At 46.6% G+C, this 22632-nt stretch overlaps 1 protein-coding gene across 1 annotated transcript in view; it reads left to right on the top strand.

The window, feature by feature from the left end:
- The window catches only part of NT5E (5'-nucleotidase ecto), a 48829-nt gene that overhangs the window by 2689 nt on the left and 23508 nt on the right, over positions 1 to 22632 (top strand). The window contains exons 2-3 of the mRNA XM_032339129.1: positions 16825 to 17047; positions 20812 to 21000. Of these exons, the coding sequence (XP_032195020.1) occupies positions 16825 to 17047; positions 20812 to 21000 (412 nt within the window). The remainder of the gene's footprint in view (positions 1 to 16824; positions 17048 to 20811; positions 21001 to 22632) is intronic.

Below are 22632 nucleotides of genomic sequence, written 5' to 3'. Positions count from 1 at the left end.
CGAGGGGCCTCACCAGTTCTCTAGAAACTGGGCTTGGTTAGAGGAGCCACATCTAAGGACTCAAGGTAGTATAGAGCGCAAAGAGAAGCTACTCTAATCTAGCTTCATCCCTGGAGGTCCCTAGAATAGGAGCCTCAGAGGTGGTGTAGACTTTCTAGCCTCAGAGGTGGTATAGACTTTCTAGACCTGTGTGTCCCAGTGAGCATTGCTGGAGTGGTTTTGATGCCTCTGGAGCCCCCGGGCCAGCCCGGAGGCCCCCTAGACCCAGCTGCCAGGCAGGAAATTCTGGAGGGAGATCTTCAGAAGCCACTTGTTGGTGGAACTGTCTGGGTTGAAGGATGAGTGTCCCCCAAGGTGTGAGGAGCACGGCACTCACAGTATGAGCTGGGCTGGGTTCCTGGGTTCCTGGGTTCCTTTCTCCAAGCTTCCTGTTCCCTAACTGGGAAAGGAGAGGGATAACCCCTACCCCCGCTGTGTAGGATTTTTGTGAGCAGTGCATAACAAATGTAAAAATCCCTAGCGCCAAAATTAGCAAGACAGGAAACAACATGTGTTGGAGGGGATGTGGAGAAAGGGGAACCCTCTTACACTGTTGGTGGGAATGCAAGTTGGTGCAGCCACTTTGAAGAACTGTGGAGATTCCTCAAGAAATTAAAAATAGAGCTTCCTTATGACCCTGCAATTGCACTACTGGCTATTTACCCCAAAGATACAGATGTCGTGAAAAGAAGGGCCATCTGTACCCCAATGTATATAGCAGCAATGGCCATGGTCGCCAAACTGTGGAAAGAACCAAGATGCCCTTCAACGGATGCATGGATAAGGAAGATGTGGTCCATATACACTATGGAGTATTATGCCTCCATCAGAAAGGACGAATACCCAACTTTTGTGGCAACATGGACGGGACTGGAAGAGATTATGCTGAGTGAAATAAGTCAGGCAGAGAGAGTCAAGTATCATATGGCTTCACTTATTTGTGGAGCATAACAAATAGCATGGAGGACATGGGGAGTTAGAGAGGAGAAGGGAGTTAAGGGAAATTGGAAGGGGAGGTGAACCATGAGAGACTATGGACTCTGAAAAACAATCTGAGGGGTTTGAAGGGGCCGGGGGTGGGGGAGGTTGGGGTACCAGGTGGTAGGTCTTAGGGAGGGCACGGATTGCATGGAGCACTGGGTGTGGTGCAAAAACAATGAATACTGTTACGCTGAAAATAAAAAAAATAAAAAATAAAAATCCCTAGCACCCTGCTGGGTCATAGGACGTGCCCAGGAAAGGTTAGTTCTGGGTGCCCTGGCGTGGGGATGGGGGGAGAAATAAGAAGGCGGCGTGAGGAAGGAAGCGTTTGGGTTTTACAGTCAGTTTTTCTGATTCCGACTGCCTGCCATACTCTACCCCAGCCCCCCAGGACCCCCAACATCATTTCTAAGCCCCATTGTGTAAACTATTCTTAGTGTTTTCTCGTGGAGTGGATTTGTGAAAACCCTTGAGAGCACACAGTCCGAGAGATTTGTCTCAGGAGGTGGGATTCCCACCGCGGAGACGCGCTGGGAGGAGCGCCGCCTCCTCTGTAGCGGGCCGGGTCCCCTGAGCCCGCTTGCAGTCCGCAAGACCACAGCCTCAGTTCCAGGAAACTATTCCTTGGTGCCTGAGCCTCCGGGGGAGGGTGGGGACGGTGACTGCCATAACTCACCCAGGGGACTGCTGATCAAATCGCCTTTACTCAACAGTCCCCACCTGCTGCGTGAGCAACCGCTCTGTTTGATGTTCCTGTTTCCGCTTGTCTTTGCAGAACTTTTATCACAGTGAAGGGTCTTAGGTTCTTAAATTATGTAACTCCTTCTATTGCCCAGATCATTCTGTTTCTTTTGTCCTCAGCTGATTGTTGTTGTGGGTTTTTTTTTTTTGAACCTAGTTAACAAAAATGTTACATTAGTTTCAGGTGTGCAACAATGTGATTGGACAAGATTCTGTGTTCTGCTGTGTGCGCCACAAGTGTAGCTACAGTGTGTCACTGTACAGCCAAACAACACGTAGAGTAACACTGACTGTACTCATGTTTTTATTCCCACAGCTTCTTCATAAAGCAACTGGAGGCCTGTATTTCCCACTCCCCTTCACCCGTTTTGCCCAATTCCACACCCTGTCCCTCTGGCAACCGTTAGCTTACTCTCTGTATTTATAGGCTTGATTCTGGTTTTTTTTTTTTTTTAAGATTTTATTTATTTATTTGAGAGAGAGAGTGAGAGAGAGCATGAGAGGCGAGAAGGTCAGAGGGAGAAGCAGACTCACCGTGGAGCTGGGAGCCCGATGCAGGACTCGATCCCGGGACTCCAGGATCATGACCTGAGCTGAAGGCAGTCGCTTAACCAACTGAGCCACCCAGGCGCCCTTGATTCTGATTGTCGGCTCCGTGTTTATACCCTGCATAGGGTTGCCCAAAGACCTCCACAGATTTTACTTTCCTCTCCTCCAGTAATGGTTTAGGACAAGCTTCTCTGAATAGCTTCCTGCAGTTCCTTCCTGGGACGGTTTCTTTTGGGATCTATAGCCAAGGGCGGAATTGCTGGCCACAGAGATGCATATCCCTACTTTGAACAAGGACTGCCTGAGTGACTAGAGTGCTCTGTTCTCCCCAGTCTCCACACCCACACGGATGTGGAGCCCCTGATCCTCTCCCCTATCCTGCAGCATTATCCCACTTTCCAGAAGAAATGTCATCTCATTATTTGATCTTGTGTCTTTCTAATAACTGGGGACTTGAGCATATTTACTTTTTGAGTTTCCTTTTCCCTAATTGCATGTTCACATCCTTTGCTCTTTTTTAAAAAGTAGGTTTGGGGCACCTGGGTGACTCAGTCACTTAAGTGTCCAACTGTTGGTTTCTGCTCAGATCATGATCTCAGGGTCCTGGGACAGAGGCCCCCCTCAACCAGCTCTGTGCTCAACAGGGAATCTGCTGGAGATTCTCTCGCCCTCTGCCCCTCTCCCACCCACATGCCTGCTCTCACTCTCTAAATAAATAAAAGAGGGATGCCTGGGTGGTTCAGTCAGTTAAGACCCAGACTCTTGGTTTTGGCTCAGGCCATGATCTTCTGATTGAGAGATAGAGCCCCAGCTAGGGCTCCCCACTCAGTAGAGTGTCCCCTTCCCTTCTGCCCCTCCCCCACTCATACGTGTGTGTGTGTGTGTGTGTGTGTGTGTGTGTGTGTGTGCGCGCGCGCGCGCGCGTTCACTCTCACTCCAAATATATACATAAATCTTTTAAAAATACATAATTAGGTTTACTCTAGTTTTTGTGATTTTCAGGAGTTCTAGATATTGATCTGTGAGCAGTTTTTAGACATAGTGAATATCTTCTGATTATGTATGTCTATGAACTCAATCCACAGTGTCTTTCACTGAATAGAAATCCTTCATTTGGTATAATCAAATTTGCTTTTTTGTTTTTTGTGGGTTTTTTTGCCTTGTGATGTGTGCTTTTGATAGTTTACATAAGTGTTTCTTATTTGAAGCTTATCACCCTCAGTACTCATCACCAGAAATTCAGAGATCAGTACTGTTCTCTCTGCATTTTGAGAGATAATAAATCTGTAATCTGGGGCTATGCCATTCCCCTCTCTGGATCACCAGTTCCTCACCTATGCAATAAGAGTTTCGAACCAGCTCATCTCTGGGGTTCCACACATTTCTAAACAAATCATCCTAAGAAATGTTTTGATCCAATTTCAGGTCAGTGGAATATTTTGATTGAGAGAAGGGGCAGGAGGATGGGGCAGAGGTACAGAGGCAGGAATCTGCAAGGTTTTGGACCAGCCTGGACCAGAGCTGAGGTGACAGGAACCATGGGAGATGAGGTTGTTTATGGCTGAAAGGCCATCCTGAAAAGTCTGGGCTCTCCTCTGTTGTCACGGGTCAGGGTGTGGAGAGGCACTAGAGGTTTCTGAGTAGAGGGCGACTGTGGTATAATTAAAAAAAAAAAAAAAATAGGTATTTCGTCTTTATTCCCAGTTCCTGGCACACACCTCCCCAAACCCATGGAATTTCCTGAGTGGTGAGAGTCTTTTGTATGCTAATGTGATGACTGATGGCTGAGGACCACTAGATAGCCTCAGAAGGAGGACTGGAGTCATAAAATCCAATCCACAGCTAGAGGACTGGAACCTTCTGCCTCCCCTCAACCTCCTGGGAGGGGAGAGTGGCTGGAGATTGAATTAATCGGCAATTGCCCACGATTTAATCAACTATGTGTACGTGATTTAAAAAAAAACCTGCCTCTCTGCCTACTTGTGATCTCTCTCTATGTGTCAAATAAATAAATAAAATCTTTAAAAAAAAAAAAAAAGAAAGAAAGAAACCCTGAATGATGGGGTTCAGATGGCTTCTGGTTTGGTGAACACACTGGGGTACTGGCAGGGCGGTGTGCCCAGAGAGGGCACGGGAGCTCGACCACCCCTCAGCCCCCTGCATACCTTGCCCTACGCAGGTCTGCTGCTTGGCTGTCCCTGAGTCGTAGCCTTTATAATATACCAGTAATAGTAACTAAGGCACTTTCCTGAGTTCTGTGAGTCATTCTAGCAAATGATCAAACCTGTGGAGGGGGTCATTGCGGAACAGCCAGTTGGTAACCCCAGAGATCTGGAGAATTGGTTGGTATGAGAAAAAAAACCTCTCAGTGACATAAGAAAATCACAGTTTGGGAGGATGAGCAGAAATGGGTGAGAGGCAGAAGACCCCCGAGAAGAGGATGGTGAAGAGGCTGGCAGCGTCTATCTAGGGTGAGATGGTCCCTGACCTATGGTGATGGGGAAAGAAAGGCTGAGTCCATGGGACGGTTTCATCGGGTCGGCAGTGGAGCCTGGGGCCAAGAGGATGACCTCTGGAGTGACTGCCTGGGATCAAGTCCACTCCCTTTCACTCAAAATCCGTGGACCGAGAGCAGGTTATTTAATCTCCGCGCGGGCTCCATGTCTACAGGTATAAGCTGGGTGTGATGACGGCCTTCACCACAGAGGTTGTTGTGGGGCCAAAAGGACACTATAGTTCCTGGGAAATGCTTGGCACAGGGCCAGCTCACAGTAAAACGTTAGGAAGTGCTGGCCCTGCTCACCTTCTGGGGACAGGGATGACTCAGAAGAGGGTGCGATCAAAAGATGACTAAGAGGGTTCAAGCCAGGTACACCGGGAGAGTCAGCAGGGTTTGCCACTACCTCCCAGGAGCACGGAGTCTTCTACTTACCCTTACCCCCTGACAGCTGAAACCTGCTATTCGCAGCACAGAAATGCATCTGAAGGCTCCTCTGAAATTACTAGACAGGATTGGACCTTGCGGACCTGTGGCAGACAGGGGCAGTGGAAAGAGATTCAGCCAGGACACCACGACTCCCGGGTTTTCCTGCTTGCCTCCTCCTGCTCAATAGCTATGTGAGTTTGGGGAGGGGATTCCTCATCTGTAGGATGGGGGATCGGGAGGGGGTGGCGTGTTGCGTGTCACCCAGCTGCTCAGGCTTTGCCCTGCCCTCTGTCTTCCTTCAAATCTGCCAGGATGACTTGGTTTGCCCCAGAACTTAATTTTACACCCAAGTCTAAGTTTGCTTGACAACTCTCTTATATCTCCCTCACAGTTACTGTCATGACAGCGAATTCTTGCAGAGAGATTTCCTTGGGTCTTTTTCTGGGTACCTTCCCTGTTTCCAGATAAAGAGGTTCCCAGGATGTGGATGGAGCCTTACTGTACTTGTAATAGAAGATGATGGCCTAAGGAATGGTAGGAGGATGAGCCCAGTTTCAAGCCTGTTGTCTTTATGGCCCATTTAATCATTCAGTCCACAAAGATTCGCTAAGCACTACACATGCCAGGCTCCCTGCTAAGTGCTGGGCCAAATGAATCTGACCTGTGAGGGAGAAACCTGCTATCTGGTGGATAGAAGGCAGTGCCCAGTTGAGCACTTTCTTTTTATGTATTTTTTTAAGATTTTATTTATTTGACAGACAGAGATCACAAGTGGGCAGAGGGGCGAGGGGATGGGTACGTGGGAAGCAGGCTCCCTGATGAGCAGAGAGCCCGATGCTGGGCTCAATCCCAGGACCCTGAGATCATGACCTGAGCCGAAGGCAGAGGCTTTAACCCACTGAGCCACCCAGGCACCCCAAAAAACCATTTCTTTAAAGCATTTTTTTTTACCAAGGGATATAGTACATGAACTCAAGTCCCCACAGCCATAATGTCTCCATAATGCACAATATACCCATATCTTTTTTTTAAAGATTTTGTTTATTTATTTGATACAGAAGAGAGATCACAAGTAGGTATAGAGGCAGGCTGAGAAAGAAGGGGAAGCAGGCTCCCGGCCAAGCAGAGAGCCCAATTTGGGGCTCGATCCCAGGACCCTGAGATCATGACCTGAGCCAAAGGCAAAGGGTTAATCCACTGAGCCACCCAGGCACCCCAGTTGAGCCCTTCTTGACCAAATAGAGAGTCTGGGCAAGAACTGTGAAGGATGGGGATAAGCAAAGCATAAATGACTGAAATTCTAACACCTGATCGTGGGAATTCAAGAACCAAAGATCTGTTCTGCAGAAGATACAACGTCAAGCCCATAAATGTGTCTTCTATGCCCAAATGCATAGTGGGGATGTTTCCTCTTTTCCCCAGAAAATTAATCCTGAGCCAAGAGAAGTCACCATCCATTCAGAGACTTTCAAAGTCTCTCACATCAAAGAAACTCTCAGAATTACTTTATCTTCAATAATAAGCCCAGGTTTGAGGAAGACAATTTAGCAATGTTAGTTTGGTGAAGCTTAAAAGAGGTATATTGAAGGCAATGGTATTTTTTTTTTTTCAGGGCAAGGAAAGTCAGCAAAAACAATTAGACGTCAGAAGTTTTGATGGTCTGGGTAGTTGTGGATCCCCAAGCCTCAGTGATGTCAATGGCCCCCACCCCATCCTGTGGCTGTGGTTATGGCCTTTCTACTTCCTCTCTTCCTGAGTGAGTTCCACACCAGAGCTGGGCTGCGTAAGGCCAGCCCCAAGCACCAGGGGAGGAAGCAAAGGAGGCTTCTTAGCTCATCCTGTCCTTGTTCTGGCATTTGCATTTCCTTAACTAAAAATTGGAGGGGAAAAAAAAAAAACTAAAAACAAAACAAAACAAAACAAATCACACATTGAGCCAGCAGCTCTCTGCAGGTGACCCACAAATACATCTGAATCCTGCATGAACTCCTTCCGTGTCGATTTCCTTCAACCACATACCTAGAATTTGAAAATTCTCTTGACACTTCTTTTCCCTTCCTTGAATAATTGATTCCATACATAAACCACACATTGGCTGTAGCTCTCTAGCCCCTCAGAGATACAGTTCAACCTGCATGGAGCCCAGTTAGGCAAGCCCGTGATTCTACATGTAATATTGTTATATGTATTTTGCACAGAGAGTTTGTAACTTTTTCCATCTGATAGGAAAAATGTGAAATGCTGTCTGTTCAGTATTTGTTCATTCATTCTTTCAACAAACACTGAAGTGCACGTGAGCTGTCTTGAGCCCCGGATCTTTTTTGTCATTTAGTCAGAGGCCACATTCTCCTGCCATGCCCCACAACTATGGGGTCAGAGGGAGCAAAACCCACCCCAGAAATGGTCCACAACTCCAGAAATGGGTCCTCTCAACCAAACCCAATTTGTGAGCACCCCTTCTTAAGGTGGTTGTTAAGTGTCCCTGAATGACTGGCAACTAAGCCCCATTGTGGACGCGGTCAGGCTCTCCCTGTAACCCTCCCACCGTGGAGTGTGCTGCAAGCCCCAGGCCTCAGTGGGATGAGCCACTGTGCCGGTGACTCGCTAAATACCTATGCTGCGGATTTCCAACAAATGGCTTTTCAACACTGCAATTGATTTGTGCGGATTAGAACAAATCATTTTCCTGCATATCTTAAATCAATTATTTCTTTCCTTTTTCTGGTATATTCATGCTTAAGCTTCTTGTCTTCACTTGGAACATCTGAGTGCCTCAACCCTTGTGTTTTCATTGCCTCATCTGTTGATACAGTTGATGTCATCTGCTTGTGAGCCTCTCCTGACCGTCGTCAAGGAGGGGAGGATCACACTGTGAACCCTTATGGTCCTTATGGGGCAGTGTGTGCCTGCGTCTGTGGTGGGCTGTCTCACACATCCCTCCCTGTGGTCCTCATGTGGTTTACATATGCATGCATGGATCAATGTGCCCATGTCTTGCCCTGCCCCCGTCTGCCCTGACAGCTTCCTGAGGACAAGGACTGAGCCCTTGTTACTTGGCACTCTACAACCCTGTAGGAAACTAGTCAAGTGATATCCATCCCTTCCAGGTATTTCCGTTATGGGCACAATGACAGAGTGGTTAAGGCCCTGGATACTTAAGCCTCCCTACTCTTGTTCAGGCCTCTGCTCTGGCCCTTGCTAATTGCTGGAGCCCTGTGCCTCAGTTTCCCATCTCTGAAAAGGACAAATAGTAGCACCGACCTAATAGAATTGTGACGATTAAATGAGTCAATACGTGAACAGCGCCTGGCCATGTAGCATGAGAGTCTTAACAATCAACCCTTCTTTTTGTCATATTTTTTGTATTTAAAAAAACTCCTTCTTGAAATCTCCTTAGGTCAATTTCTCTGGTAATTTTTAGTCTTCGTGAACAAAGCTGAGGCTCTGAAATGTTCCCGTTCTAATTCAGATATGGATGTCCTTGGATAGACCAAATAGTTTTCCAATGAGAAAAGACTCTAAAAAATACCATTTTCTCCCTAACTGCCATCACGACATCTAAATAATGTTCTCGACACACAAAACAGTTCAACAAACTTTTTCTAAAAATCTGTCTCACTCACAATTTACAAAGGCCAGTATGATATTAGTGACATGGGAAGAAGAGGAACAGACCAATTGTTAGAGAGGGACTGGTAGGATCTGTGAGGCAGTTGGCTAACCTTTTCACCTGCTTCCGAACAGCTTGGTTTCTTTCATTTCACAAGATATTGCTCAACTGTTTACCAAGGTTTTTTTTTTTAATCCTGCCACCTTTGGAAAGTTTTAATGTCCCGCATACCAAATCAGAGTCTGGTCGAGCCTACCTATAAGGAGCCGGTGGGAGTGGCAGTTTTATCCTTCAGTAAACAGTTTCTGGGCCCTGGTGACGGGTGTTGGTTGGTGTCAGCACGGACACAGCGGAAGTCGCTGCCCCTCCTGCCTCTGGGAGACAGACATGTGAGCCAACGGCCACAGCAAGGCCAAGTGATGTCAGAGACATGTGATTCCAGTGGGGCTGATACCCGGTGTCTACAGTGGAGGTCAGGCAAGGAGCTTTTCAGGGAGGTCCCGTGGGACTGCGTCCAAAACTCTTCACCACATGGGCCTTTTGGTGTCCCTGGAACTGAGGGCCCCTGAAGTTTGGCAGGAGAAGTGAACCAGCTTAGGGGGGTCACAGAGGGGCTGCTGTGGTGTCTGGAGAGCCAGAACTGTGATTTCAGTGGGAAGCAGGAGGCCTCGGAGGAACTCAGTGCAGGAGCTAGAAGCAGTCGAGGGCATAGTTTTGGAAGTGCATTCTGGTGGCCTGTGGGAAATGGGCAGGAGGTTTGTGAGCCTGGGGACCAGGAGACCGACTGGAGGACTCCAGAAAAGTCTGGGCGAGAAGTGAGGAAGCAGTGGGAGGAAGCAGAGGGGCCAATGGGAGTGTGGTAGAGAAGGCAGGGGGGTGGTGAAGGAGCAAGCAGCAACTCCATGGCTGGTTGGCCGTGATGGGGGGCCCCGGGAGCCAAGGGAGGGCTGCCCAGGTTGTTTGCTGTTTCTCCGGGTGTTTCTTGGGAGTTGTAGAAGCTCTTTTCCAACACCTGGGACCACATGCATCCTCACAGGTGTCTCATTCACAAGCTTACTAGGGGTAAGTGTCCTTGTCTGCTGGCCGTTGGTCTGGGCGGGGGCCTCCCCAGTGGTCAGCAGATAGGGAGGACTGGGGAGCCAAAGGGAGGGATCCCAAACCACCCCCGGGCAACAAGAGACCGGAGGGGTCCGGGCATCTGCCCCAGGGGCCCCATCCCAGCGGACACATTGTCAGTATCTGGCTTCAAGCCGGGCAGGCCTGGGATGGAGAGGGGGAGGGGTCATTCCACATCTCAGGGAAAAAAAATCTAAATTTTCTGGAAACATTTGGATAAACATTCTGCGGCAGGTAGAGTCTGCCCCAGGATGCTGCACCAGGAGGTCACCAGAGCTTGGCCACTGTGGCCTCTCCACAGCTTTATTTATTTTGGGACAGGAAGCCCAGTCGAGCAGGCGGGCTCTGTGTGAGGCGACACCAGATAGGTTCTCAGCCCGTGAGGCTTTCTCAGGTCTCAGGGATTTGCAGCTTCCTTGCCTTTTATAGCCAAGTTTCCTGCTCACACTATTACTGTGGCTGCTGTGAACATTCGTGAGAGGCTTTCAAAACAGAGGCCTGCACCAGTTTGGTGCTAGAGGTCGGCACACCTTTATCTTGTAACATCTTTTTCTATTGGGACATGCAGAGACACGAAGAGGCTAGGATAGTTCTAGGTGATGTGGTGGCAACCAGCCTGGGGCGAAAGGCCTTGGGAATTAATTCTCTGGCTCTTTCCTCCCCACCCATCAATTCTTTATTTACTTGTTCATATACTCAGCAAATATTTACCAAATGTTGTTCCTCTGTCAGAGATATTTTAAATGAATGATGGGGGTTGGTTAATACATATTATTTAATAGTATGTATTGTCTACTGCTTTGATCACTCAGCTGTAACTGGAGAGATCAGAAAGGGAAGATTTCTCCATAAAAGCAAAACATTACGGGATAATGAAAGACATTTACAGAAGGCTGTCAGACGGCCACTGACTTTTGGGTCTGCAGACCATGCCACGATCCCAGTGGCTCAGGCGGACCCACTCCGACATCGGAAGGCTTCTTCTCTCCCACTCTCAGCCTGAGGCATGTTCTTATGATTTCTTCTGCTTGTCCACTTCTTCAGCACCAGTGCCTCAAGACCAACGGACACATTTGTTTACAGGTGGAAGGAGGAAATGAATCAATAGCAGCTCCTCCTAGGAAGAGCCTTGGGAAAGAAAAGATGTGAGGGTTGGCCCACAGGCCCAGAGGACAGTGTGGTCAGTCAGCAGCCTGTCGGTGTGGCTGCTGAATTTAATAGCAGATTCCAGCCACACTAGATGTGCAACATGGTACGGAGAGACGAGTCAGAAAGGACGTTTCCCTCTTTTTTTGAAAGCAGGCCTCTAACATTTGTTAGTCACTGAAGGTATATTTTTATTGTTGTTAAAACTCAATAAATTGGGGCACCTGGGTGGCTCAGTGCGTTAAGTCTCTGCCTTCGGCTCAGGTCATGGTCTCAGGGTTCTGGGATCGAGCCCCGCATCAGGCTCTCTGCTCAGCGGGAAGCCTGCTTCCTCCTTGTTCTCTCTGTCTGCCTTTCCACTTACTTGTGATCTCTCTCTCTCTGTATCAAATAAATAAATAAAATCTTTAAAAAAAAAAAAAACAATAAATAGATGCCGCACAAAATTATTACCTTAGGGCAAGCATGAAAAATTAATTTCCTTATGTAGACACAAGCTTTCCTTCACTCCTCACTGCAGGGTGTTGTTAATAATCCAACAAGAAATTTGGAGCCAGAAGTCTTGGAATATCTTCATTCTTCCATGGCAGCTTCACATGAACTGGGAAACCTCTGGGCTTTATCCTTAGTCAACAGAGCATTTCTCCAAAGCAACCGCTAGAGTTTGACAAATTATCCACATCAAATATAAATACTAACAGACACTTGCAGAAAGGTGTTAAACAAATCAGACTCTATTCCTCAGAGTTGATTTAACAAGCATTTATTTAATAACAACCACCGAGGAATCGGATCTCCTTCTGTCCTTACATTTGTGTTTAGCTTTAAAGGGCAGCAACGATTCAGCAATTGAGGTGGTTGAACATGTTGGGCTGGGCCAGATGGAAAGTGAGGAAAGTTTTTTCATGGAAGAGCAGCCGTTTTCTTTTCTTTTCTTTTTGTCTTTTTAAATAGTGCTTGAGGCATCTGCACTAAGAAAGCAGTGCAGGTGAGGCACTGTGGCTAGACCAGAGGCTCACATTAAATTGCTGTGATTTTTGATGTTGGAGATACTGAAGAAGGTCATTTTGCTACACTCGGCTGCCTTAAGTTACAGAACAGTGCATTTGGTGAATTTTAGTGTTTATAGTGAATATGCAAAGATTGTCATAAGTCTGGAACCAGTGACTGAATAGGGTTAGTAAGTGAATGAGCCCAATATGAGAAACAAAATGTTTGGAAAGCTAAAATAAAAAAAGGGAGAGAGCATAAGAATATGATTTAGATCAGAATAAAAACACTCTCGCCTGATGTGAGGATTATAGCATTAATGGCAAGTAACAGGTTAGGTCAGATCTGGATTGGTTATTTCAGTCATGAGGGAAGCTTCGGGCAGAACAGCAAAAAATGGACAAGCACGCATAAGGAAAGGTACGGGAATTTTCAGAGAGCATCCGAAAAGGCAGAATGATACTTCAGTATGAATTTGCATAAATTTTCTTATGTCTGTGCTACAAATGCTCCGTAAGATGTAAAGGAATGTTGGGCGCCTGGGTGGCTCAGTGGGTTAAGCAGAGAGCCTGCTTCCTCCTCTTTCTCTCTCTGCCTGCCTCTCTGCCTCCTTGTGATCTCTCTCTGTCAAATAAATAAATAAATAATCTTTAAAAAAAAAATGTAAAGGAATGTGGAAAGATGGTCCATCTTTCATTGCTCTGAGTGCTCTTGGACAGACTCTTCTGAGGTATTGTCATGGTAATAAAAATAATCAAAATGAATAAGAATCCATGTATATCAGACACCTGAAACTAATATAACACTATGTTAACTGACTGGAGTGAGAGTAAAAACTTTAAAAATTTTTATTTAATGCATTTCTTTTTTTTTTTTTTAACATTTTATTTATTTATTTATTTGACAGAGAGAGACACAGTGAGAGAGGGAACACAAACGGGAAGTGGGCGAGGGGGAAGCAGGCTCCCGCTGAGCAGAGAGCCCAATGCAGGGCTCAATCCCAGGACCCTGGGATCATAACCTGAGCCGAAGGCAGATGCTTAACAACTGAGCACCCCTGTTTAATGCATTTCTCGAGCACCTGCTGCGTGCCAGCAGGTCTACACAAGTGAGTGGTGCACTCCTTCTTCCAAAGAGCTCATAATGAAGTTGTGGTAAATGCAGTGGAGGAAAAGCAAGTCAGAAAGAGTCAAGGTGGGGAAATAAAGAAAATGAGAATTTAAAAAGGCATTTTTTGGCAAAGGAATTTTTGTAGGAAAGGTGGGCTCTGTCTAGAAGAAAGAAATTTGTCAGAGACTCTTCTGCTCATCCAGGGGTGCACCGTTGTTCTGCTCCAGGGGCTTGGTGGGCGCCAGAGGGACTGGGTGGGCAGGTGCGGGGCTGCAGAGGGGACCATCAGAGCAGAGGAAGTATGTCTAACTCAGGGAACTCAATGAAGGGTTCTTGGGAAGTATCTCTTCTGGAAAGATCATCAGACTTCAGGAACTAATGCCATTAATTGAATAGAAAGTTGAAGTCATGGTATAAAAAAGGAATAATCCTGTTCTATGCTCTTCAGTTTTATTCATCTGTATTTCAATCAACCAATCATCATTAGCCTGTTACATACAAAGGCACAAAGATGAGGGAGAGCATAAAAACTGTGGGTACTTGGGGTTTTATTTTGAGTGCTCCCTATCTATTAGGCCTTATGCAAAGCTCTTCATATCCAAGCATAGAGGTTAAGAAGGTTGGAGTCAAACAGAAAGTGGTTCTGATCCCCCCCTTTACCACTTACTAATTGTGTGACCTTGAACAATTTATTCAATATCTCTAGATCTGTTATCATCTCTAAAATGATAACAGTAATAATGCCAATCTCACAGCACAAAACCAGGTTTTTTTTTTTTTTAATTAATATATAATGTATTATTTGCCCCAGGGGTACAGGTCGGTACACAATTCACGACACTCACCATAGTACATACCCTCCCCAATGTCTGTCACCCAGCCAACCCACCCCTCTCACCCCCCTCCCCTCTAGCAACGCTCGGTTTGTTTCCCGAGATTAAGTCTCTTATGGTTTGTCTCCCTCTTTAAAACCAGTTTTTCTTAACAAAACCACTTTGCATGATGCTGGCATGTGGGAAGTGCTTAGTAAATGCTGTTTCATTTTTATTGCAACCTTTGTTTTATTCACTGCCCTTCCCGAGGAAGCTGTGGTTTGTAAGTGTGGTCTGGTCGAGCTCATGATTGGTGGAGACAGCCCTGCCTGGTTGTCTTATACCTTAGCAGACTAAAGTCAGACTTTAGTCAGAAATAAGGCTGGAGAGGAAGGCAAGACCAGATCTCCAAGAGCCTTATGGCTCAAGAAGCTCAGCATGTTGAATTTTATCCCACGAGCAGTGGAGAGTTGCTATAGGACCTTACGGTAGAGATTGGCTAGATAAACTTTGCATTTTAGGAAGATTTTTCTGGCAGCACTATGTTGAATGTTTAGAGAAGGGAATGACGCTAGCTGAATGCCAGTGAGGAGGCTGTGGCAGCGGTCCAGGAGGGAACGGGAGAGGAATGCATGCAGGGGGTGGATGAAACAACACATTTAGGCAAAGGTGGAATGCTGGTGGGGGGGTGAGGGAGAGCTAGCGAGTGGGCATTCAGCTGCTCTGGAGTATCTGGCTTCCTTGACTTGGTAGACGGTGCCACCTTGGGCCAAAATGGCGGATCCTGGAGGAAGAGGCTTCAAGCATGGTAAATGTGGTTGCTTGTAGAATCCTTGTAGGGAAGCATCCACATGACCGTTGGTCAGGAGGAAAGTCAGGACTGCAGATGTTCACTTCCGAGTGGGAGATGTGGATGTGAAGGGGGTCATTCAGCCGATCTGTGCTCAGTCGTGAGCACCCAGAGCAGGGCTCCTCTCCCCACTGAGACAGGAAAAGAGAACCCCTGTCAGCACTTTCAGGGTGTTAGCTCAAGCCAGGGGAAGGGATGCCAAACAAGTCGCTAGGAAATTAAATAGGTAACTCCAGGGGTTGCAGAGTGCCAGCAGCATAATGCTGCGAAAAACAGCAAGGTGGCTGACTCATTGGATAATCGTCCCTGAAGAATGAGAGAAATATGCACTTTTCAAGACTCCACGGTTCTGATCTCATAAGGGAGACCGATTTCGCCACAGGAAGAAAGCAAGATGTTCTAAAGAGAAGATGGAAAGACCAGGAGACCCTTTAAGACTTAGGTGGGCCTTTAAGACAGAAATCACTAGTTCAGAGGAAGAAGTAAAAATGAGGGGATACTCAGAGGGTGGGGGAAGAGGCAAATTCACAGATTCTGTGTTTCATCAGGGAGACAAGTGTGTGAAGGTGAAGACATGGTGTTGCTTTGTGTGTATAAAGATACGTATGAGGACATGAGACGCACTATTCTTTGGGGCACAGATGCCCGTGGGGTGCCTGCGTGGTGAGGGAGGAGCCGTAGCCCTCAGCAGGGTGGAGGCAGTGGGACCCAGGAGCTCAGGGAGCACACAGTCTGGCGAGGCCTCCACAAACAGGCTGCACGTGCAGGGTGTGGAACATGCTCGGAAGGGAGTGGGGCCCATGAGAGAATCCAGGAGGGCCCTAATCTCAGTAGACGGGTCACCAGCCAGCACTTCCAGGTCTGCTCCCAGATGTGAAAACAGAATCAGGTGTGATTTTTAGTAAGTTTGAGTCTCACTGGTTTTAGCACTAAGTTAGCGAACAACCTGCCAGAGCAGGTAAGCAGGTGCCTGGGGAAGATAATCTGATGCTAGGAGGCCAAGAGAGAAAGGGATGGAGGTTTTTCAGGGGAGGTCGCCGGAATGCCGTGTTTTTTTGAGTATTACTCTGGAGGAATCTGCCAGATGTCAAAGCAGTGTTTTGGACCCAGGAGCCCCTCCTGGAGCAGGGTGGACTGGGAGAGAGCAAAGAAAGTGGGAAGCAAGGGCACCTTTAAATCGTGCCAACCCCCCACCAAGCCCTGTGCTCAGAGCAGGCCCACAACACTCTACCATCCTGATCTTCCTAGGATGTGGAATTGCTGAAACCCAGGGCAGCCCAGAGCTGCCCGAAGAAGGAGACCTGTGCCACCCTCTATAATGTGGAGAAAGCCATCTCCTGTGGGCCTTTGGGGATCTTCATTTTCCACAAAGAATTAGAGGACCACAGAAGGAGTTGTGGGAGCATAAGAGAGGAATGACCAAGGAGAGGCAGGGACCGGACGAGGAGAGGCTCTGGTCTAGCAACAGTATGTTTCCAGTCGCCTTTTGCTAAACTCCTATTGATGTTCATGGTTCTCCCAGCAGATGGGCCGTCGGAAGGGTTGGGTGCGCAGATTGAAATGTGGGTTTATGAGAGAAAACAGAACGTGGAAATGCTGGGCAGAGCTTAGGAAATGAGATTCTCAAACTTTCTCCAGACCTGGGGATGGCAGGACGGTGGATGTGTAGCCAGCTTTCTAGGCGACCCCTCCAGGCATGGACACCACCTTCGGTAGGTGGTGTGGAACCTGGGAAGCAATTCCCAAATGCACCTGATGCTCTGTGTGTCCACGGGTCCAACCGCAGGGGCCCTGAGTAAAATCTCTGGGCATGAGGATGACAGAGGTCATGTGGTCAGCTCCTAGAGCCCCATCAGGTTTGGGAGCCACTGAGCTGATGCCCTATTCTTTACAGTACGTTTTTGTTAGAAATTCCAGTGTACCTAATTCTTGTTCTCTTTTCCCTTTCTACTAGGCACTGGGAAATCATGAATTTGATAATGGCGTAGAAGGACTGATTGATCCACTCCTCAAAGAAGCCAAATTTCCAATTCTGAGTGCAAATATTAAAGCAAAGGGGCCGCTAGCATCTCAAATATCAGGACTATATTCGCCATATAAAACTCTAACTGTTGGTGATGAAGTCGTGGGGATTGTTGGATATACTTCAAAAGAAACCCCTGTTCTCTCCAATCCAGGTATTTTCTACTTTTATAGCACTCACTGGTGGCAACTAGATGTATTAAACCATAGCTTGGAATGATTTCTATGGGCCATGGGTAAAAGCAGGAATAACACAGGCTCCTGGGTGAGCAGTGTCCTTAGGACAACATTGATGAAAGCAGTCTGGTGGCCTCCACGTTATTCTAAATCACTTCTTAAAGACATTGCTCTTTCCTTCAGCAAACGTTGCTGAAGTATCTTTGTTTAATGCAGTGCATTCAAAATTGGGCAAGAAAGCTGTTCACACCCAGTGTTAACATTACACAGTCATTTGCTGGAGAATGAAACATAACTCATGGCCCTTTTTCCTGTGGGGTCAGAGAGCCCAGAGCTAGGGTTTTATCTCAGCTTACCTTATATTTCCTTTTTTAATATGATCATTAATATGTTTCTTTAACTGTCCTTTGTCCCTTTTCATGATTAATCTCTTCTTTCTAATGACTTTGTTGTATCTGGCTTTCTGAAGAATACATATCCTTGAAAGGCCTGATGGTATATATATCCTAATATAAATATCTTATATATGCAATATTTCATATAGTGTGTGTATATATATATATTTATAGCTGTTGTTGAGGTCATGGTGGAGTGCTTCTAAGAAGTGTGTGGTCCCATCTGCTGCCCCAGCTACAATCTCAGGCCGTGGTCCTCTCCCTCCTACTGCGTGCGGCAGCCCCTGCTCTCCCCTGGGGCTAAGGGCGCCCCCCACCCATGCACCTCTCCAGCTTCTTGGGGCTTTTCTGCATAAAGGACTGTGTGGGGATGGCTGAGTGACCTGGGCCACCTAACGGCTAACAAGCTAATTGCCAGGAGGGCTGGGACAACACGGCCTGGTTGCTGTTGTGCTTGGCCCTGCTCCCCCTGAATGCTCCTGCCCTGTGTCCCCAGCTCCCACAGAAAATCCCTCCGACATATTACACTTGTCCCTTCCTGTTGGCTTCCTGCACTGGCCTGAGCAGCCAGAGGACAAGGTCTAGGGCTCCTCTCAGTGAACATTCATAACTTAGTTTAGACGCCAGTGGAGGAGCATTAGATAAAGATGTGGACTTGTTGAATAATTGAATAAGTATGTGTCTTGATAATCTCTACCCACTTTTTTTTTTATTCATTTAAGTTCAAATGTAATTAAAATCCATAAGAGAGTCACAAAGTCAGGGAGTGGGGGAACATCTTTTAGGAACAGGGGGTAAGTGAAAGGAGTTAAGGCCAGTTTGGAGCTCCTGGAGACTTGAAGACCCTCCCTGGCCCCCTCAAGGGCTCACAGAACATCCTGGGGCAAAGGGCATTCCAGCAGTGAGGTCAGAGTCACATGCTGGGAGGTACGCCCTATGAGGGCAGGGACCTGATTATCTGTCTCCTTCCCGGCTCTGGGCTCTGTGCCAAGCCCAGCAAATGGGAAGCTCTCCGTAAGTGGTGCTGGAATGAACACATGAGAGCAGGGAGGCATGGGGGCCACGATCACAAAAGAGCAGATAGTTCAGTTTGTTGGAACAGAGGTTCCAAGCAGAGAAGGCAGAAGGCTGGGTGAGGACTAGATTGCAGGGCCTCCTGAATGACTGACCAAGCAGTTCGGGCATGATGGGGAAAAAAGCGGGATCCCTTCTGGAATAGTCACCAGTAAGAAAGGAGAGGTTATGGGTGAACACACACGAGGGCTCCAGAAATCAGCCCCTTTTTGCTAGGACTCTGAGAGCAGCCCGCATTAGCCCTTAAAGACTGGGCTTACGTATCTGAAGGGGTGATGCCCTCCCTGCAGCTCCCAGGAGAGGAAGGCTGGATGGTGTAGGGACAGATGCCGGTGCTGGGGAGGGGCAGAGCAGTGTTTCTGGGGACACTTGCTTCTACCAAGACCACAGGCCCAGCACATGCATTCTTCCTACAGCTCCCTGGGCCCCAATCCAGCCCCGTCGCTCCAGTCCTGGTGGCCCGGGTGCCACAGGCATGATAGCACAGTTCATTTATCTTAGCTAGAAATTCCTGCAACCCTTCAAGATATCCTGCAGTAGATCCCATCCTTTCCTGTCTGTGTGATGACTGATCTGCCAGAGGCTCCTAGCGTGTTAGGAGGATAGATTTTTTTGTCCTCCGAGGCATCTTCCTGAACGTTTTCCTTCTTGTTGCCAGTCAGACGAAAGCGGAGGATGGTAGCATTGTCTGATGCCTCAATATCCATTCATTCATTCCTTCTCTCCTCTGTGTACTTATGTGTAGTCAATTGTTCTAGGCACCAGAGATGCTGCACCCCCCCCAAAAAAAAATAAATAAGTAAAAAAACCCTGCCTACTGCAGTTCACAGGTTTAGTGGACAAATAAATGAGTAGAATATTTGGGGCATCAGAAGGTGGTAAGTGCTAGGCAGTAGGGGGAACAGCAAGTGGGGCAGGGGACGAGCGCAACTTGTCAACTTAAAGGGAGGCTCAGGGAGAAGATAACATGTATCTTCCCGCGGAGAAGGTAACTGTGGCTCTGTGGGGAAGCAGGGAGCGCCAGTCTTCCTGGAGTGGTCAGCAAGAAGTGGATCATTCTCAATGTTTTCATGGCACACAGTGTTGCCTGTGAGCCGGGGACAGCATGGCCAGCCCAGCGTGGCACTGGGCCAGGGGTCCGCACAGTCACGTCCAGCAGCCTTGTCCCCGGGGTGTGGTCTTCTGCTACCACTACAAGTGGGAGTAAGCAGGGAAGAAAATGCACACTCCCCATGCCAGCAGTGTCTGGCTGAGACCTTCTCCAATGCAGAGCTCAAGGGCGTGCTCGTGTCGGCCTTACCTGATGAACAAGGCACAGTATCAGCGGGTGTGTTGGCATTGATGCTCAGGGACTCGTAGCCAACAGAGTTTAAGTTGGAAGACTGATTATCCTGAACTGGCGAACAAAGCCTTCGATGGACTCATCTGGATTTCCACCCGCCTCGGTTTTATTGAGATACAACCACACTAGGCGTAAGGTGTACAAATACTATAATGACTTGACTTACATATGCATTCATGTGCTCAGGCAGTTTCTGCCTTGGCATAATGAAAGTCCAAATAGAAGAACACTTTTTTAGCAGAAAGAATCTTTGTATTTTAATTTACAACACAGAGTCAAGTAATGTAACTTAGAAGAGATCACTTTAACAAAAACACCAAAACTAAGGCTTAAAAATGAGTGTTTTTTTTACAAAGTTTACTTTCCTTGGGGATCTGTGTACATTTTTAAAGTAGCCTCCGGTCAGCGAAAGCTGGAACTAATCTTCCAGAGTTGTTATTAGGGCCTGTGACACAATTCTTAGGAGTATTTTCAATAATGAAAAACCTTTGTCTTTTGTGAATGAATTTGCTTGCTGGATATAAATGCCGTTCTGAGCCACGCCCAGAGAACTGGATGAAGTCAAGATGTGTACAAGCCATATCTTGGTCAGAAAATCTTATGACTAAGAGACATCTGGTATTAAACACACATTTTTAAAGAATAGATAGGTTTCCAGGCTGAAGCCTCCTTATAGCATGAGATTACATTAGAGCAACATAGTATCATTCACAACCTTAATTTAAGGCAATGTCAAGTGAGGGTACTAAGGAAACTGATGTGAATTTTTATTGGCTATCTAGGGATTTTATATTTAATTTATAAATATGTTTTGGTTTTAGTAATGTAAGAGCTTTAGTAGAAAAAAGTATTTTTACTCTGTGTGTTAGTATGTGTAATAATATAATAAAAATTATTAATAAATGTCCATTTTGCTTATTTTGTTCCTTAGGAAGGAATTTAGTATTTGAAGATGAAATTGCTGCATTGCAGCCTGAAGTCGATAAGCTAAAAACTCTAAATGTGAGCAAAATTATTGCACTGGGACACTCTGGTTTTGAAATGGATAAACTCATTGCTCAGAAAGTGAAGGGCGTGGACATCGTGGTAGGAGGACACTCCAACACATTTCTTTATACAGGTAATTGTTTCAAAAGGTTTATACTGGTCAGGGTGTCTAGACAACTAACTTTTATCTCTTTGCTTTTGTAACTGTTATTATTTTTACTCCTATTTAATGCATAATATATATTACATATATTTTGTAAAATGTGATATATATGTAATATATGTACATAGTAATGTGTAAATCTTATTCAGAGACATTATTAATGTCTTTAATTTAATATTAATTATTAATGTCTTTAATTTAACATTTATTGGTTTCATGATTATGTCAATTCCATTTATTTATGTATATTATAAATACTTGTGTAAAATACACTATAGAATAAGATTACTGAGCCCAAGGCAAAAGTTTATATCAAAAAGCAACATGTCGTAAAAAAAAAATTTTAAGTATGGGGCACCTGGGTGGCTCAGTGGGTTAAACCTCTGCCTTCGGCTCAGGTCGTGATCGCAGGGTCCTGGGATCGAGCCCCGCCTGGGGTGCCTTGCTCAGGGAGGGGCCTGCTTCCCCCTCTCTCTCACTTGTATTTCCAAATAAATAAATAAAATCTTTTTTTTTTTTAAGATTTTTATTTATTTATTTGAGAGAGAATGAGTGAGAGAGAGCATCAGAGAGGAGAAGGTCACAGGGAGAAGCAGGCTCCCCAAGGAGCTGGGAGCCCGATGCGGGACTCGACCCAGAAGTCCGGGATCATGACCTGAGCCGAGGGCAGTCGCTCAACCCACTGAGCCACCCAGGCGCCCAAATAAATAAAATCTAAAAAAAAAAAATTTAGGAACAAAAATATAAATAAGGCCTCCGCAGATCAGAGTGACTGACTTGATTTGTAGGTTCACAGGTAGCAGGAGCTGGAACCCTGGGCTCAAGTCCTAACCCTTCGTCATACTAGGACCACTAGGAATGTCCTGGAAGCCCTAGGCCCCCGTGCTCCTGAAGTCATGCCTGCTCCCCCCCCTCCCTCTCCTTCTCTCTCTTTCCTTGATGTTAGGCAGTTTAAGCTAGAAATCCTCTTTTTTTCCCTTCTATGTTGAACCCATAATGTACCAAAACTTTTGAGTCTGGCTTGGTGAGTTTTTCCTGCCTTGCTGCCTCCTGTCCCCTACCACTACTGCATGGAGCTCTGAAGGGACTTTTAAGGAAAAGAAGAGGAGAAGGGGGGCCTCTTGGTAACTGACCTTTATCAGCAGTGGGAAGGCAGGCTTTGGCGGGGAGCACCCCTGTCTTTGAAGAGGTTGCTGCTTTGCCCACCTCTATATGGGTTACCTAAGGTGATCCTATATTTGTAAAAGCAAAAATAAAAAATACCCTAAAGAGAAAAAAAATACCCAAAAATGTTAAAAGAGGGGCACCTGGGTGGCTCAGTCAGCCTTCGGCTCAGGTCACTCAGCCATCCCCACACAGGTCATGATCCTGGGGTCCTGGGATCAAGTCCCACATTGGACTCCCTGCTCGGTGTGGAGCCTGCCTTTCCCTCCCCCAACTCATGCTTACTCTCGCTCTCGCTCTCAAGTAAATAAGTAAAATTTAAAAACCTTTTTTAAAATGTTAAAAGGTGTTATCACGAAGAAAAGCACACAGGCAATTTTCACTTTCTTCTTAGCACTTTTGAGTATTTTCAAATAATGAACACATGTTGCTTTTGCA

Source organism: Mustela erminea, chromosome 4 (assembly GCF_009829155.1).
Source record: "Mustela erminea isolate mMusErm1 chromosome 4, mMusErm1.Pri, whole genome shotgun sequence".
Taxonomy (NCBI): Eukaryota; Metazoa; Chordata; class Mammalia; order Carnivora; family Mustelidae; genus Mustela; species Mustela erminea.
Note: the sequence above shows the minus strand (reverse complement) of the source record. Positions and strands in the feature narration are given on the sequence as shown.